This window comes from Anas acuta, chromosome 2 (genome assembly GCF_963932015.1).
Source record: "Anas acuta chromosome 2, bAnaAcu1.1, whole genome shotgun sequence".
NCBI classification, from domain to species: domain Eukaryota; kingdom Metazoa; phylum Chordata; class Aves; order Anseriformes; family Anatidae; genus Anas; species Anas acuta.
The window spans coordinates 145,311,611-145,330,351 of record NC_088980.1 but is presented as its reverse complement, the minus strand read 5'-3'; the positions used below and the strand labels follow the sequence as shown (position 1 = coordinate 145,330,351).

General features: G+C 47.8%; 1 protein-coding gene and 1 long non-coding RNA gene across 2 annotated transcripts in view; one reads left to right on the top strand and one right to left on the bottom strand.

Moving 5' to 3' along the window:
• Positions 1-12,003: 12,003 nt before the first annotated feature.
• On the bottom strand, positions 12,004-16,938 carry LOC137851439 (uncharacterized). The gene is made up of 3 exons (XR_011093178.1): positions 16,821-16,938; positions 14,987-15,119; positions 12,004-13,278 (listed from the first exon to the last, which is right to left on the bottom strand). It is a non-coding gene; the product is annotated as an uncharacterized lncRNA (long non-coding RNA).
• Positions 16,683-18,741, top strand: part of SNTB1 (syntrophin beta 1) — a 114,970-nt gene continuing 112,911 nt past the window's right edge. The window contains exon 1 of the mRNA XM_068672577.1: positions 16,683-17,515. Within this exon, the coding sequence (XP_068528678.1) occupies positions 16,960-17,515 (556 nt within the window). The 5' untranslated portion in view covers positions 16,683-16,959. The remainder of the gene's footprint in view (positions 17,516-18,741) is intronic.

Here is an 18,741-nt window from a genome sequence, read left to right as displayed (position 1 = left end):
AGCTCCCAAATTCCTGAGGGAGGAATTAATGCCAAGCAGTTTTTAATGATTAACTCCTACAGTCGATTGACATGTTCCATCCCCATAATTAAGGAGCTATAGTTGTATGGCTAATGAGTGCTTTAGCATGAGTTAGTTGCATATCTTCTCATCAATGAAATGATCTATTGATATGCCTGTGATGCAGTGAATAATTTGTCTTCACTTTGAAATGGAAAACTCTGAGGTGTGAAACAGTTTAAGAAATTCACAGCCACTGTCAATATTCCTAATTCAGCCACTTGGCATCCTTGGTGTTTTTCCAGCTCCCCATTTCGTCCTTCAGAACTGAATATATTTCAGCAACTATCAGGCTTCGCATATCGAGGTGAAGAAAAAGAAGAAAAGCTGACGTTACATTATTAATGTCACTTCATTCCTATTACTGTTTTTCTACTCTTCAGTCTGAAAAAACAGTTCAGACAAGTTCAGAACAAACCCTTGAAAAGCCAGCCTCAGCTTTGCGTCAGTCTGGGAGAAAAATGAATTTATTTCCCATGTGATTTTCCTTAGCTGTCATATTATATCTTCATAATATCATTTAGAAGCATTTATAAGATCATTTGAACAATCTCTGGTCAGACGTATATTTGAAGTGACCACACAGAATATATATTTTTTATTAAAAAAAAATATTAAAAAATAACCTGGAAATGAAGGAAGAATACCTCCTGGTGAAAACCTCATAGTGAAAAATAGCAAGGAGATGTAAGCACTTTTCTGTAAAAGGCAGCAGTGTTTATGTTTGTTGTCTACCAAAGGCTGTTTAAATACGTCGTGTAATCAAATTTGTCTGAGCACATTTGAGCCTGGGAGTTGCTTGCAGACTGACCATTTATTTGGGGTATTCAAGCTCTGCCTTTAGTCACCTGAGATATGTGACGCTGATTCCATTCCTAATTGGGAAAATGAACCTCTGCAAACTTTTACTCTTTTTAGTCAAAAAGGGATTGATTTTGTCACCAGTGCGACCCAGAGCTGTGATTAAACAGCTCATGTCCATCACCTCGGACTGTAGTCATTCTCCACACAGAAAAGTCTCATTTCACAGACAGCTGTGGAAAGAGTACTGCCTGAGCCGGAGCAGGCCCCTGCAGTCCTGATTAAGCCCAGCTGAAGGTGTGCTCCAAAAGCCTGCCTAGAGTCCACCAAAAAGAGCCAGTGATTGGATTTGGATCCCTGTACAGACAACCAAAAAGCAAGCCCATCTCCAACACAGGTGCCCCAGCAGCTGAGGGCTGTCGGAGCCCAAACTGCAGCAACCTCTGTGCAAAACGGCTGCCAAGACAATGTTCAACCCCCTCGATTCATGACAGAAGATACACAAGCCCAGTGACTTTATCTTTTTTAAGAGAAAGAAAAGGGAGTGTGGCTGAACCTTAGTGACTTCTGACTTGAAATTGTAACCAAAAAAAAAAAAAAAAGGAAGTTTCCTCCAAAAGTTTCATCTATTGCAAGCAGCAGAACAGGCTGTTGCATGTAGGATCTGAGGACGTGGTTGGTTTTGACCAGAGTCAACACTGAAGCCAGAGAACCAGCACAAAAAAAGGTTCAGGCCTGTCATCATGACAGGAGCCTTCAGAGGCACAGTGCCTGGCCCCAGCAATCCCTTGGGACACTTGCTTGGGGGACAGCGCTAACACCTGTGTCAGTCTCTTAGTCTCCCGCGTGTTTGACTTCTTGGGAAGGTTAGGGTCTTTCCTAGTTCTGGTTTAATAACTCAAGAAACAACCCCATCAAAGCGTTTAACTCAATGCTTTTAATCACTCTGAGGCTGCAGGATTTTCTGGCCTGTAAAAGTAGGAGAAAAGGGAAAAGAAGCATGTGACTGTCTTTTGACTAGCATATGCAGCAGTCTGGGACAGAAGTCTCAACCAAAAGGTCAACCAGCGATATTTCTTTCACTTCACTAAAAGGCATGTCGCTAACCATGGCATCCCCAACTGGGAAATGTCACAAGCCGCACGGCCAAGGGCTGCACTGCTGGGTAGGGCACAATCCATAATAACAGCCATGCTGCAAAAATAACAGAACGGGGTGAAAATAAACCATACTTTTATTCTCCAGTGGCTGCCCGGAGCCTGTGGTTTCAGCCAGGAGCTGCTCGCAATGGGGGCGGCAGCTGGCAGCTCCGGCTTTCCGACCCAGCCTCCGCAGATGGCTCGCTGCACAGGCCTCCGCGCTGCTCGGGCTTTCTGCACCTGCCATTTCTCTTCACATCTCGGATTTTCATTTTATTCGGTGCCCATGCTTCCTGCTGCCAAAGCCTCGCTCTCTGCTCGTTCTCATCAGGATGCCCCGCCACAGCAGAGGGGTATCGGGGTTCCTGTTTCAATAAGATGGAGAAATTGAAGTGTGGAAATTAAATTACCAGTCCACGGTCTCAGACCTCTCTGAATCAAAGCAATATCTTTTTGAGTTGTAGAGCTATCCTCTCACTGCAAGATCATTTCTTTCTGTCTAGTCCAGAGATAATAATATCTCTGTAACTAATCCCTGTGGTTGTTGTGAGAATCCGCCATCCGTTGTATTGAAAATATAAAGCTGTATAAAATACATTACTGATTAAAGATGGTGATAAAGTCATAGGGCACGTGGAAAATGACAGTTATTCCTCTTAATTTTCAGGTTTTCATCTGTGGTAACATGAAATCTCTCCTGGAGCCTTGGCCCACACTCTATTATTGCTACGGTGCTTTTCCAGAGGAGATATGCAGACACTGCTCAAGAAATCACTGAATCATGGGTTAGAGGGACCTCAAAGCCCACCCAGTTCCAACCCCCTGCCATGGGCAGGGACACCTCCCACCACACCAGGTTGCCCAAAGCCCCATCCGGCTTTGCCTTGAGCACCTCCAGGGATGGGGCATCCACAGCTTCTCTGGGCAGCCTGTGCCAGAGCCTCACCACTCTCTGAGTGAAGAATTTCCTCCTAACATCTAATCTAAATCAACCCTCTTTTAATTTAAAATTATTCAAAGGCAAAGTGTTGTTTTGAGCAAGCTATGGACCATCATGATGAGGCAGGAAAGATGTTAAGAGAGAACAGAAATGCATATGACCAGGTGGAAGGGATTGTGGGAGGGTTTTCTACTGCTTTGAAGTAATTCGAAAATTATGTTCCTACAGGTAAGAAAACCTTTCCTAAGATTTTATGCCGATTCCTCTTGTGTCCCTCAAGGGTTAAGCCACTAGCTCAGCTCCTGCAGATGGGGCTGAATTCCAGGGAGTTTGTGTAAGCCTCTGGGGGCTTGAGAAATCAGAGGCAAACAGTTTCAAAACCAAGGCAGGCTGGGCTGCATCGAAAGGAAGGGATGAGGGAAGAGGTTGGAGCTTTGGTTGGCAGTTTTTAGGTCCCAAAACTAGACGTGGCCTAGGCTTTCTCCAGATGCAGCTGGTTCAACAGCACTGAGGACCCGGCACCTGGGCCTGTTTCCAGCAGCCTGCTGTCCCTGTGGCCAGGGATGGGGGCCAGTTCCTAGCACAAGACATTGAGAAAATCAGGCAGCTTTGTGTACAGACAGCTAAAAGCAAATGTGTAGGTTCTGCAGCATTAATGTAAATTTATTACTGTAGCCAAATGGTGCAAAAAGTGGTCTTTCAGGCAGACAGATGGTGTTAAACTTGGCCCAGAGTCCAGGACAGAGATTTTTCTTGTTTAAATCAAAGGTTTTGCTGGCATAACTATGTTGTTTGAGAGTATGAAGAATTCATACCACTAATCAGCGTAACTATATATAGAAAGTCCTTTAATTACAGGAATAATAAGCTATTTTTTATTTTATTTTATTTTTTAGCCCCTTAATTCCCACGTATTTTATTACAGCTAAGTGCTTTCCTAGAATAAGGAAGTATACAGGGACCTTGTATGCACCAGAGGAAGTCTGCAAGTAGCGTTAAACCATGGAGGCAAACCAGCAAATCCTCTTAGCGGAGACAAATTTTATAATGGCAGAGGAGATATATATCTAAATAGCCTACTCATAATAGCAAACTCCTTCTAATGCAGACAAAACTACTGTTTATTTTGTTATTCTAATAAGCACTAACTTGTGATAAAATGCTGGAGAAGTATTAGATTTGAAATTATTAAGCTTTGACCTCTAGTTACTTGGCCACTTAAGAGAACAAATCTTCCCAGAGATCCTAATTAGAAAGAAAAAAAAAAAATTAAAAAATGACAGCAACGAATCAGGCACCAAAATGAGTTAGGTTCCAAATAGTTTCGGCATGGATGAGATGCTGTCTTTCACCAGTTTTGGAAAGCTCCCTTCTCCAATTAGAGAATACAGCTGCTCAAATAGTGTCAGGTCTGTTCAGCAAGGAGCAGGCACAGTGTGCAAGCACTTGGAGCATCAATAGGGACCATTGTTCAGGAAATATTGCCATTGAAATATTGCAAATGCTAAAGGAATTAACTTCCCATTCATCTTCCACTGTCACACTCTGTTTATTTTACTGTGCTGTTTGAATGAACGTGCAGCCTCTCGTGTTCCTGTAGGTCCTGTATCACCTAACAAATGTCTGATTGTTTGTACTCGCTGCTCTTCCCTTCCTCCCTGCTGAGCTTCTAGCAAGGATTTGGGCATGAACAAAACCCCTCCCAAACTGTAATTTCCCTGCTGAGTATGTTATATAACGCCTATTCCTTCTGTATATTATTCCATGCAAAGCCTTTTATGTCACTGCTCTCCTTGGGGGACAAAAGACACTTGTTCGGGTACAGAGGAGAATCAAAAGACCATATTCTTTCAGGTAATGGCATGCTTCCATTGATCAGTTTTCTCCTGTGAACACTGCATACACCAGTTCTTGCTACAAAAGAGAATAAGATGTCAGATCCCAGAAGAAGTTAATCACACTTGACTAGCTACAGTGTGTCCTGAATTATGAGTATCATGAAACAACATAAGTTGCTGAAACCAATATTCTTTGATCACTTCATTTCTTTTATAGCCTCAACCTTCCTGTTTTCCCTTGGCGTCCTTGCAGACTTAAAGCAGTTTTATCTGTAATGAACAGAGCATCATGCTCTTATTGACAGTAAACATGCATCTCTCTTTTAATTAATCTGAGCACTGTAGGATTTACAGTCCAGAATGGCAGCTACCACAAAGGAGGCTGCACGTGTGTGAGGGTGAGTGTGTGTGCCTGTGATACAGAGCAAGGGGAGGGCAGGAGGATAATTCTGAACTGAGCTGCTGTGACTCCCACCTCTAATGCTGCAGCTTTTTAAAATCCTCCTGTCTTCATGGGACCTACATCAAATCCCATTATATGGACAGGAAGCTTACAATGGGCTTCAGTGGGAGGTGGATTAGATCCAGGCCACTAAACAGTGTTGATGAACAGTCTATATGGTTGCATCTATCTCTCACTTGTTTTCTGGTATTCGCTAAAAATACGAAAGGCACAATTGATACGGGCAGTGGAGTGTGTCTCTGCTGTGACCTGCTGTGGCTAGGACAGCACAGATCCTTTCTGATCCTACCTTCCCCTCCTGTTACCTAGCTGTAAGCAGCATTAAGATCCCCCTAACCTTCTTCCAGGCCAAAGAAGCCCAGATCTCTCAGACTCTCCCCCTACAACATGTGCTCCAGCCCCTGACCATCTCAGAGAACCGCCAGGAGACTTGTGCTGGTTCATTAATGTCTTTTTGTTGTGGTATCCCCAAAACTTATCACACTGCTCCAGATGCAGTCCTACAGATGCTAAATAAAGGGAGGACAAGAGGACAATCACTTCAATTCTGCTAGCTACTCTTTTATTTTTTATTTTTTTTTTGGGGGGGGAGGAGTTGTATTATGGCCCATTATTGTTGTTGCTGCTGGTGCAGTGCCTCTTCTGGTCCAATTGCAAGAATTTGTATGACCATCTGCTGAATTTCCTAAGTACCTGCCAGCTCACGTCTCCTGCCTATCCTGGTCTCTCTGAAGAGCAGTCCTGCCCTCCAGGATGTCAACTGCTTGCCCACAGACTCGCTGAGTGCACTCAATCCCATCATCTTCATCATTAATAAAGACATTAAGCAGAATTGGCCCCAATATCAATCCCTGAGATACACCACTAGCTGCCAGTTACTCCAGGCCACGGATCGCTAACAAGCTAATTTTCTACCCCCTTGTCATCCAGTCTGTATCTCATGCCTTTGGCAATTTTAGTGATAATGTGATAATGGGTAACACAGGGAAAACTGCTGTCTGCAAAGATGTATGGGAGAAACTGATGAATGGGCTAGAAGAGCACAGAAAGGGAATTTGCTTTATTTATGATCCTAGATTCCCTTCTGCTGGACCCATCAGCTGGACAGTGGTGTTCCCTCCAAAGCTTACTAGGAAGTTAGAGTATTATTTCAGGAAAGTGGATATGAACCTTGAACTGACTTCTATTCTGGAAAACCTTCTGACACAAATTCCAAGCAGATTAGAAGAGAAGCATGAGTCCTGTGTGTTTCTCAAACGATGAATCTCAATGCATCTGGCACATTTTCTCCAAACACATCCATCCCCTGAGCCCAAATCCAACAGCAGTTTACCACATCCAAAGCTGTGTTTCAAACAGAATCTGAAAGTAGCACAGGGACCAGGACATAGATTAAATTTGCAGCCTTTAAACAGGCTTAAAATCTGAACTCAGACCACCTGCAAGTATCTACAGTCTGTAACAGGCAATGCTTGAACCCTCCTAGGGAGGACTTTGTGCCATCTTGGTATTGCTGCAAGGGCGGCTAAGCAAATGGAAATAGGCACGACATGACAGGCCTCATCATGCTGAAGGAAAGTGAGATTAACAGATGCATTCAGAGCCTGCCTCCCCTCCCTAACTCATCCTCTGCACACACTGAATGGGTTGTCTGAAGAACGATCCCCAAGGAGCTCCTGCAGGAAAATGAGGCAGATGGAAAATCATGTCTCCTGTTTGCAACTAAAACTGATCTACAAGACAGCACGGAGGTGGTGCCTTGCTTCTAGGGTCTTTGTCTCTGATCCCAGAGCCTCATCTGTGATTCTGAGACAGTTCACCATGCCAGGACTTACAGGCCACCTGCAATGGAGCTAGAAGCCTTGTGTAGCAAGAGCTATGGAATTTAAGATACAGAAACTCATGGCTGTCCTGTGGTTGTAGCTGTGGTACAGCTGGGTGCCGGGGTTGTGCCTGGATGCAAACCCAATGCATTTTGGCATTAGTTCCCTGAATGGTCCCAGAACTCCCTGCTGGTCTCTACACAAGGGACTGCACAAAGTTGTGCCAGAGGAGGTTCAGGTTGGAAATGAGGAGACATTTCTTCCCAGAAGGAGCAGTCAGGCATTGGGAAGGGTTGCCCAGGGAGGTGGTGGAGTCACCGTCCCTTGGGGGGTTCAAGGAAAGGTTGGACGTGGTACTTGGGGACATGGTGTAGTGGGTGGCATTAGTGGTAAGGGGATGGTTGGACCAGATGATTTTGAAGGCTTCTTCCAAGCCTAATGACTCTATGATTTTATGAAGATGAGGTGGTTGCCTGAGCTCCCAGCCACCTTCACAGATAAGCCGTGGCCTAACCTCTGCGAGAGCTCTCTCTATGGAAATTTGGGGAAATCCCAGAGATTTCCCCAGGGGGCTCCTGCTGTGCCTCGACTGTTTTAGGTGCTGTTTGTGCTAGCACCTAGAATGGAGAATCTGGCCGTGCCAGGGGCTCCCATAGGCTGCTAAAGCATTGACCAGCCTGTACACTGATGAGCTACTCCTAAATAATCTGTACAAACTGTTCCTGCAGATGCAGAAACAGTCATGTAGAACAGAACAGCCTTTTGCACACAGTTAAGATAGCTAGGAGATGTGATGTTTATAGTTTAAGATGATCTGTAGCAATTGATCATGCAGGTAAGGAGTAGTCATGTAGGACACAGGGGACTGAAAGAACTGAGCAGGGTGGCAGTTTGGAGTCACTCCTGGTCCAGCAGACAATACTGTGAAAGGACCCTTGTAATAGAGACTCCCATTGCCACGTGGATAGTGACCAAATTTTCTGTTCAAGGGACTTAATTTCCCACACAAGCAGTACCCTATGCCAAGACCCCACTAAATGAGAGATTTTCTTTTAAAGAAACAACTAACATCCAAGAGACAACAGATGTTGCACATTTGTTGTGCAGATGTACAAGATCTGAAGCCTTAGATCTCTCCAGTTGTCTCCATCAAGACCTATAAATTTGAACATAAATTCTGTGTGGAAAAAAAAAAAAAAAAGAAAAAGATATAAAACAAATCCTGCTAACATACAATGCTGTTTTTTAGGGAGCTGTAGCTGCTCCCTCACGTAGGGCAGGGGAGAGCTGTTCACTCAGCAGCATGTGGTACATGTCCCCATGCAAGACCATCTCCAGGATTCGTCACCAGGTTCAGTGGTACCAGGCAGCACGTGAGCACCCTCATGGGGCTCGAGATGTTCTGCCAGGCTGCTCCCAGCTCTGCTGGCCCCACTCCCCTACTTTTCTTCTATCTCAGCCTGAAAACAACATTAAAGAGCCTGGATCAAAACCCAGCAACACCTAATTCCCCTAGGTTCAAACACCACTATCTTTAAGAATTTTGTATTCTCTAGCCAAACATGCACTCCAATTATGTAGGCTTATCGCTGCTATCATGAGTGCATTTTTACTCTTATAGTAAATGCACAGCAATTGTGCTTTTATTGTTTATGTTTTAATAATGGATTGCCACCCAGAAAAAAAATGAGAAACACTGCTGTAGGCAACTGGGAACCTGTCCAGGGCTACCCTCCTGTGTGTTCTTGGTGTGGGATTTGAGAGGCTCATGCTTGTTTGTCTCAGTTCAAATCTACTAAAGAAAGTTATTCTGTATTTGCATTAGCACGAGGGAGCATATTCTGATAAATTCCCCCCTTCTCCCTCATGTGTTTTGTCTCATTACATGTGGTGGAATCAGATTCCCAGAGGAAGTGTTCTTGGCTAAAAACTGCGGTGACTATCCCACCAGTTAAAAAACATTGTGCAGTTTCTAATACTATTCTCATTTTTAAAACCAAATTCTGAATTATACTGTATAAATAGCCAATTCTGAAAAAACAACCTCAAAACAGTGTTTTCCATTAACTGTGCATCGCAGCACAGCCCAACTAATATCACCTACCAAAAGACTGAACTTTAAGAGAGACACACAAAAAAAATGACTTTGCTATGCCTCTAATTTTAAAAAGTACTCAGTCTATTCCATCCTGCCCAAAAATGATTCAATATGCTCCAGGTTAAATATTATTTTATCCAGTGAAGGGGGGGAATTAAGTATATAAAATACATACATATGCACATGTAAATGAACATGTGTCTGGTTAGTATGTTACATTTATTAGTCGTGTACCAGGGCCCAGCTCCACAACACAGAGCAAACACAGAACTGGAAGCTCTTAATGTCAAGAACTTGAGATCTACGAGGAGGAAGAGGTAGATGTAGATGCAGAGCCAGCGACAGCTGGGGGTACACAGGATAGGTAGCATAGGAGAGGATAAGGTCAGATCAATAGGATAAGATAGGGTAGGATAGGATGGGACAGGACAGAACAGAAAGTCTGTTCCCTTATCCCATAACCAAGAGTGTGCACCATGAGGAAAGGCTAAAAGGGATGTGGTTTGGCAGAGCAGGGTGGTAGGAAGAGGTTGCATCTCGAGGTTCCTGCATCCTCTGTGACTTTCCCACCTTTTAATTCCACTCTGAATATTGTGAAATGTCACTGTCTAGCTCATTTGATAGCTTCCATTAACAAAAGTCAAAGTACTTTATAAAGAAAGTCAGTGTTATTGTGTCCACTGATGGCTAGGGACCCAGGACAAAAAGTGATTTGTCCATGGCCACACAGTTGGACAGTGACTTTCAGATCCTGCAGGCAAGGGCTCATACACATGGGAATGCTGATATTAAAAAGCAACAACAACAAAACAGCAAAACTACCACCAACGAAAAACCCTAGCAACACCTTTCTAATTAGGGAATTTCCCTGAGGAATCTTCCAGGCAGATGGGAAAAGTACTAAAATATTTCTCCTAGGACCCATCATGCAACAGGTATGATTAAAAAAACATGTTTTAATGTCACGCAGCCAATGTCACTTAGATTTCACTGTCAAATACCTTCAGTTTTCCAAAATGGCATTTAAAATGACTTTGTCACTGATTTGTAAGTGTGATTTTATCTTTACTTCCAATACAAATCTCTGATTTAAGAGATAGGATCAGGTAGGACAGGTCCATGCTAAAATCTTAGTGGTGAACAGATCTGTTGTGTCTAAAGGATCTGCTCCTACCCTGACTCAAACACCTCCCCAGGCTTGCTTGGGTCTCGCCCTAGATTTCTTTCAGATGATTCTTGCCCATGAAACGATAACTCAGACTGATCACGCTACAATAAAAGATGTGTTCAATGGTTCTTTCCCAGGCTTGTCTTATAAACTGATCTGGCCAAATATTGCCATAACTCATTGCACATTGCCATAACTCCCCCTGAATGTGATAGTTCCTGTCTTTGCTAACTGTAGGCACTGTAGCTCTGTGTCTTATTTCTGGAGCACACAAGAAACATCCAAGAAACAAAAATACAGTGAAGGTGATTCTCTTTTCTCTGCAGAGTCTTCCATTGCTCTTCCTGGACTTACACCTCATTTACAATGCTTCAGGAAGAGAATGAGCGCAGACACCATCTGAAGCAGGAGGAGGAACTAAACCTTTGCAGAGGTCAAAAGTGAGACCAAAATAAATAAATAAATAAATAAAAGTAGGCTATGGCAGTGCCATATACACATGTAAGCAATACAACAGCATTTTACAAGGCCTGAAGGTGAACAGCATTATTCCCAGTGCTCCAGTGATACTGTTGTACTACCCCATTCCTCAGCTGAACATGTTTTCTGCTTGTTCACGAGTAGCTGTGCAGTACGAGGCATTTGTTGGGAAAGCCACAACTTCCCCTCCGACGTGGTTCTGCCCTGTGATGGCTGGGAGCAAGGTCCTGTTCCTGGCTGAGGCTTGTACTCATTGCAGTGATGCCGAGGTCAAAGAGGCTGCCTGACCTCTTTGCCCTTCCTGTAATGGAGAAGAGGGAACAAGGTTCTTCTGAAGACGTGGGACATCCATCCCGCTTGGTTCTGGAGTATCAAGATGTTGCTCCCACACAGATAGGTAGGGGAGTCCTGCTAAGGTCCTGAAGAAGTTCCAGAAGGCTCCCAGGACCATGCTGCTTCCTTCTCTTGGGCCTGGGGCTGCTCCTGGGGCACAAATTTGTGCTGAGGACATAGCCTGAGCTAAAACTCATCTTTGCAGGACAGTTTTGGAGAACTGCCCATTTCCAAATCATAAATCCCTCTCTTCATTTGCCTTCTGCCCTAGCAGACCATCTCTGTTTCCTACCACTCTAGCAGACTGATATATGGCCCTGAAGTGAGGATATATTGCCCTACAGCAGGGGCAAACGAGCTTTTCTAGCCGAGCTCATTGGCACAAAGGGCAGCAGGCTGCAGGTGTGGATTTTTGGGGACAGATGAGCAGAAGATCCCACAGGAGATCCCAGGACAGGACGAGCCTGGAGACCTCATGGACTGTGTGCTTTGCAGGGGGCATAGCATGAGTGGGGTGAAAGGCAGCGAGCCTCTGAGTGCAGGGGGTTTGACAACTGTACAGCATGAGCACAAAGCCTTTGGGCTGTGGGGTCAGAGCCATGTGGATGTAACACCCAGCGTGTTAAACCCCAGCCACGTTCAAAAAATAGGTTAAGAACAGGAAAGAACAAGGTGGTAAAAATGCTTTGTTTGCTTTGACACCCAACCAGATTAACCTGTTTCTGATGAAAACCAAAATGTAGCCGAGACGTGTCGGATGAGATCTGGAGCTCCATCACCTCTTCTCCCCATTTTTTATTACACGTTCATGAACTAACTGCAATGCAAACCTCTGATCCTGGCATTTAAAACATCTCCGGCTCAGCTTTAGGAGTAGGGGGAGATTGGTATGCAAGATGTAACAACTAAATTAAGAAACTGCAAAGTGACGGAATGAAAGAAACTTGGAGCAAAAAGTGTTAAGAAACTAATGCATGGATGGAGATCTGCAGAGCAAGTGCAGGACACGAAGAAAGGAAAACCTCTGCTTTGCTACAGTGTCAACACTGTAGTTACGAACCTTTATTTTTAGTTTGTTGGTTTTAGTTCTTTCACAAAATTGCTCAAAGCCAAGGCAAACATTTTTACGTTTCTGGGCTTGATACTGCCCCTTTTAAAGTTATTTTCACAGGAGCAAGAGCTAGCCCCAGATCTGTGTGCACACAAAACCTGAATGCTTCCTGGCACCCGCGTCTGTGCTCTCTTGTGCCAGGGCTGTACATGCCAAATGGAAACGTGCTCGTTTACAGCCTGCCCCATCACTCCCCAGCTGTGGGAACATTTTCTCAGTTCGCCTCACTGACATGTGACTCAGGTAGGTGCACATGCAGATTTCGCACACATACTTCTTTCATGTACGCACAAGTAGGCTCCTGCTTTGAAAGACTGACTCCATAAAGCGCTTGCTGGCAAACAGCGACGCACTCATTTTATTTTTAAACGCTGTGATGTGCGTAAAAACCTGGAGAGCTTCAGACTAGGAAAAGGGAAACAATGCTTTCATAGTTTTGAAAATAAGCCATAATGCAACCTCCAGATTATGGAGATCTTCAGGCATTCTAAACATCTTCATTACCCCGCCAGCGTCAGTGAGAAATGATTGCTGGCTGCTGGCTTTAAAGGCAAGGCTCCCTCAATGCTGAAGAAGGGGTGGATTGCTCAGGAGGGGCTAGAAAAGGGGTTGCCAGCCCCCATTAGCTATGATTTTTGCAAGGCATGACACAGTCAAGTGAGAGGTGCCTCCTTTGTGAGACGGGGACATCTGGACCAGGGCTGGAGTGCCCTGATGCATCCTAGTATGCGTAGGAGGGGCTGCCGTGGAGGAACACATAGGGTTAGTTTAGGCACGCTCCTCAGAAAGACTTAAACTTGGCTGCTGCAATGCTTGGGATCACCGGAGGAACTGGACTCCCTTCCAGCTCTCATTACTTGTCGGGTTTCCAGCACTGGACTTCCGACGCCGGCCTTCCTTCCCGTCCAGATCCGTCTGCTGGGCTGCTCGGTGTCAGGGTAACAAGATGGGAACGTCATCAGCCAGACCTGGCTTCATCCAACCTCCGTCATCTGCAATGTGCTCAAGGATCACAACCCTGTTTCTGATTTAAAGGAATTTCAGATTAAATGATTTTCAGACTGAACAATTGCTGCTACAATGGCAATGTGAAAGGGAAGAACAGCAGTGTTGGATGGATTTGAGCGTCTCCCCCAGAATCCTTGGAAAACTACCTCCGCTACAGACTGGCACAGACAGCCATAAAGCCACAGCTGTAGACAGGCTCTCCCCTGTCCTTATCTTCTCTGCCTGGAAGTGGGGTGGGAACTGCGTTCCCTGCCCTGCTGTCTGAGTGGCGAGCCTGTATACGTGGCCTTGTGATGTTTTTGCTGTCAGGAGGCCAGTTTATTTACATAAAATGTGAATTCTGACCTCTTTGCCTGAAAACAGGAGGAAAACACCATTCAGCCTGTGGCGTGCCCCTTTAGTCAAAGCTGAGTCTGAAGAAACCTCCTCAGTGCCATAGCCACAACCACATCAGCATTGCTTTCCTGGATTTTTTTCTTCCCACGTGCAAGCACAAACCACAAGCCCCTTCCCTGCCCTACACAGGGAGCCCTTCAGCCCTCGTTGCTGCTTTTCAGGCCTGCACTGACCTCAGTGCTCTTTGTCTCAGGGGTTTCAGTATTTTCAGAGTTTCTGTGTTTTCCAACCACCCCACTTCTTCCAGTTCACTGAGCTGCTTCTCCCACATAGCCCATTGGCTTTAACTGAGCCCACAGTTGCCCGCAGAGCAAAGCCCCATTCAGCTGCAGCTATTAGCATTATCTCGCCCAGCAATTTGTTTATACAGCGGGAGTGAAAGGGGCCCTAATCTAGTTCAGGCTTTTACTTGCTGCTAAAACACAAATGGTAAAAGGCGATTGTTTGACTTGTTTGAAAACGTCTGCTTTTCACAGCGGTCCCTTTCAAAGGGGCAAGTTATCTACAGAGATTTTGCTAAGCCACGTCCAACTGGAAGCCTTTCTAGCAAGGGAGGACAGCCCGAAGTGCCGAGTGCTCTGCTCCCCCCGCCGTGCATCCTACAAATAGGCACAACCGTACCACACACTGCAACTGCAGGGTGGGTAGTCACAGATCATGTCAGAAATGTCACTCTCAGAAGCTGAAATTAAGAGTTTGCACTCAGTCACATGCTGAAAACCACTAGGGATCAGCAGCTGACCTTGCACTAACAGGTTTCTCTCTTGCAAACGTTAGCATTAAACACCTGACTAAATACCCGCTTTTATCCTCCGTTCCTCTTCCTGCTGCATAAACCTGTATTTCAGGAGCGACTCTTGCAGGCGTGATTTACAGACCTGAGATGGCTGAGGACACAAATGTTGGCTGGGGAGCCAGCAGAGAAGTCTCAAGGCATCTTTTCTCCTCCGTCCCCCCCAAACCTACCCCCAGTTCACAGCCAGAAAGTGCTCTTGGGGTACACAAAGTCTTGGGTACACAAAGACAATTAGTAGCCTGTACCTCTTAGGACAGGTAAGCAATATCAGGGATATCAAAGGGAGTCAGCCCTGCTGTCCCCAAGCTGGGAGACAACCTGGGAGACTGTTTGCCTTGGGCCTGTACCATAGCATCCCTTACACCATCTCCTTTCCACTTTTATTTCCGAAATTCAAATGGCACGTCTGTTTTCTTACAGCTCCAAGGTGGGCACAGGAGGGGGAGGAGGAGGCAGTGAATGCTGCCATAAAGCCTCTTTCATACCAGGGAACCATACACTGGATGCTGGCCCTGGGAAATTTTATATTTACCTCTGCTGGAATGGGAAAGGAAAACAGCTGGAACAAGCACAGCTCTCAGCCACAGGCGGTGCAGTTGTGGATGCACAGGAACCCCACAGGACAACCAGACACCCTCAGAAACCAGGGCAAAGCGCACGGTGTGCTGAAAGAGAATGGTGAGGCACTAAACATTTCCTTTCCTTCCACAATTACCTTTTATAACATGACAGAAAACATCTGACTCTTCCTTTTTTTTTTTTTCTGGTAGATTTTCTTAAATTACTTAAAAAATACTAAGGGACACATTTCCATTAGCAGCAGTGCTGATTCTTTAGTAATTCATGAAGAAAATACATGAAAAAAATTGTAAAGAGCTGATCCCTCGGGAAACAGAAATGCCTGATTTGATAACTCAGCCTGGTCACTTGGACGAAATAAGCAACAGGGTATTGTAACCTAAATTAGGCAGCGAGAAATGCTGGAGAAAAGGGAGTGCTACAGCCGAGTCCTTTCTCGGGCTTGGGTGCCCTGTTCAGGTTCAGCGGGACATGCTTCTTTTCACTCTAGATCCATGGCCCTGAAAACTTAATTACAGTTTTTCACCTCGCATTAATTAACATGAGAAATGAAGACACCTCTCCTCTGTCTGCTCTCTCCCCACCCACCTGTTATCCTCGAATAACCCATCCCGGTGGGTTATGGCACATCTTGGGCTCAGGTTTGCATTCCTCCGGGGGGGAGGTGCTTGAGCAGCCTTGGTGAGGCTGCAGACGGAGGAGGGTTGAGCGAGGCCTCCTTCTGCTGTCTTTTGGAGGGAAGGGAAAGCGTTTTGTGTAGCCTCAGCCCCCCAAAGTGTTGCTCCTGCTTGTGCCGAGTGCTCCTGAATCGCTGCTGTTTTCAGTCCAGCTGATGGAGGAGCTGGAGCCTGGCTGTATGGAGGGGAAACCGTGGTGGTCTTGGTGGCCGTAGTGTCCCACCATGGCACAGCAGCAGCCCCAAATTGCTTGGTGGCACCTCCAAACTGCTGGTGTGATGGTCTGATCCTCTCTCACACCTGGGCTGGGGACCCAAGCCCCTCATCAGTCACACTATTGCATCCTAGGAGGAAAGTGAGCACGGGAAAGGCAAAAAAATGGGACTCATGGACTGCATGGGATTAAAACTTGATAATTGAGGGGCAAGGAAAAGAGTTTCAACACATGCGAAAGAACCCATGAAAATCATTTACTGTCTTCATCCTACAAAGCAGTGAAGTAACTTGGACTCTACGACTAAAAGAGACTACCTCTGAGCCACCTATTTGCTTTAATCCATTTATTTATGCAAAGAATAGAGGAAAAACTGAGGAAAAACTTGCACTTTAGCCGCAGCCCCTCTGCCAGCAGCCGCTTACCCCCACCCCTCCCACCGCCCTCCTTCCCCTCACCGCCACGGCGCGCCGAAGCCGCGCTGTGCGGGGCGGCCACCACCGCTCCCAGCGTGTCCCCACGGCCCCAAACGCCACCCTACAAGGAGCCACGAGCCTGGCGGCACATCCCCCAGCCGCCTCCGAGCCTCCTTGTCCCTCAGCAGCAGCACCGAGCCGATCCGCGGCTGGGACCCCGCCACCCCCCTGCCTTCAGACGGCTGCAGCGAGTAACCGGGCTCGGAGCACGGCGCCTTCCACACGTGTCCACCGCCCCCTCGACGGGACGAAGAGACCCCCCCACGACCCCCACAGCCCCCGTTTTCAGCGTTTTTCGCGTTTTTCGCGGTTTTAGCCTCTCCCCCTCTCCCCAGCTGCGGGCGGTACCGCCAGGTGCGCCCGCCCCGTCGCGGCCCCGGGGGGGCGGCCGCGGCTCCTCGCCCCACCCCGGGCTCTCACCGCCCCCCGGCTCAAGTCCGGTGGCTCCCGTTCCGTGCCGAGCCGTGCCGGAGAGTAGGGGAGGGCGGGGGGTGTTGGTTAACCGGGGGGGGGGGTTAACCGGGTTGCATTCACTCGGCGTTTCCAGCATGCTCCTAAGATGGCGGTAGCGGCGGCGGGCGGCGGCGGGGGCGGCCGGGCGCAGCGCAGCGGCTGGCTGGAAGTTTTGGTGCGGGAGCGCTGGCACAAAGTGCTGGCCAACTTGGGCGGCGAGGCGCTGGTGCTGAGCGGCGAGGAGCGGCCCGACGGAGCGGCCCCCAACGGCTTGGGAGGCGATGGGGCGGCGTGCCGAGGGGCAGAAGGGGGCGGCGGTGGAGGTGCTGGTGGTGGTGGAGGAGCGGGGGGGCCGGCGGCGGTGCGCACCGCGTTCACCGACCCCCCCGAGCAGGTGCCCGAGGCTGTGTCCAACAAGAAGAGGTGCGTGAAGGTGCTGAAGCAGGAGCTGGGCGGGCTGGGCATCAGCATCAAGGGGGGCAAGGAGAACAAGATGCCCATCCTCATCAGCAAGATCTTCAAGGGGCTGGCGGCTGACCAGACCCAGGCTCTCTACGTGGGGGATGCCATCCTGGCCGTCAACGGCACCGACCTGCGGGATGCCACCCACGACGAGGCGGTGCAGGCACTCAAGAGGGCCGGCAAGGAGGTGCTGCTGGAAGGTAGGGACGAAAGGGGCTTGGACGCGGTCCCCCGGTATGCCAAGGGTCAGTTCGGCTCAGCTCGGCTGTGGAGGAGGGATGGGGGGGATGGCTCCATGCACCCCGCACGTCCAGGCTGCTTTTAGCCTGTTTCCATCTCCCCCCGAACCTCGCAGGGCTCTCCCTTCGACAGCAGGTTTTTGGGGTCTCAGCCCTGCATCCTCTTCCCATCCAAGGATCAGGCAGAGGAGCTCCAGACCCCATCAGTTTCTGATCCCACTGTGGGGGCTCCATCACATTGTGGCATCTCTGAGCCTGTCCGCATCCCCCTTCCCACCCCAAATGCACACTTGGCCTGTCCTCACTTCTTTTCAGCCCAAGAAGGGGGAAGGGGAGGTTGAAGGGGTGAGGGAGACCCCCCAGCCTCAAAGACAAGGGGTTGGGGGGCTGCTCCTGAGCCCGCTTTCCTCCTCACCCCCTGCCACCGTCCCACTGCCAGCTGCAGGGCTGGGGGCAGCAGGCTTGGATGGGGCCGGCAGTGCCCTGCATGAACTGGCCCCAAAAAGCGCATGCTTTCGTTTCTCAAGGGGGACCGAGGTGGTTTTGTTCTTACAAACAGCTTCAAAGTCGCCTCCGGAGCTAGGAGCACGAGAGGGAGGAGTGCAGGGATGGTGACCCCAAAAGGGGACCTCTGTTGGTGAGGGGCTGAGCAGAAACAGGACAGAGCTGCCCAGGACACCCAGCGCATGAGGGGAGAGGTGTTCACAAATGCTCTTATCCTTGTCTTCTCCCCGGGGTTCATGTAGTTGCTGGACCTGAGAGAATGAGCAGCTTCAGCAGTGCCCTTGGCACAGGTTTGATAAAGTGATCCCGTATTTGCCCACAAGTTCATTTAACTGCAGGTCAGTGGCATTGCAGCGTGGGTGGCATTGAGCCCCTGGGTGCTCCTGCCTCGGCGTCCCGATACCTGTAGGTACCACACGTTGTTTCACGTGTGTCTCTTTTTTATTTGGAGCAGCGGAGGGAAGCACTGCTGCCGGTTAGGGGATGCACTTGAGCATCAGCTGCAGCCAACCAGCTCTGGCAGAAAGTTACAGGAAAAGCTTGAGAATTGGGTCTGTGCAGTAAAAAGGGCAGGCGAGCAAATTTCATCTGCAGCAGCATCTGCTGAGAAACTGTTTGGTGTTGTCCACGTTGCAGGGAAAACTTAGGGACGAACCCCTGCCCAGTGAGGGTTTAACAAGCTG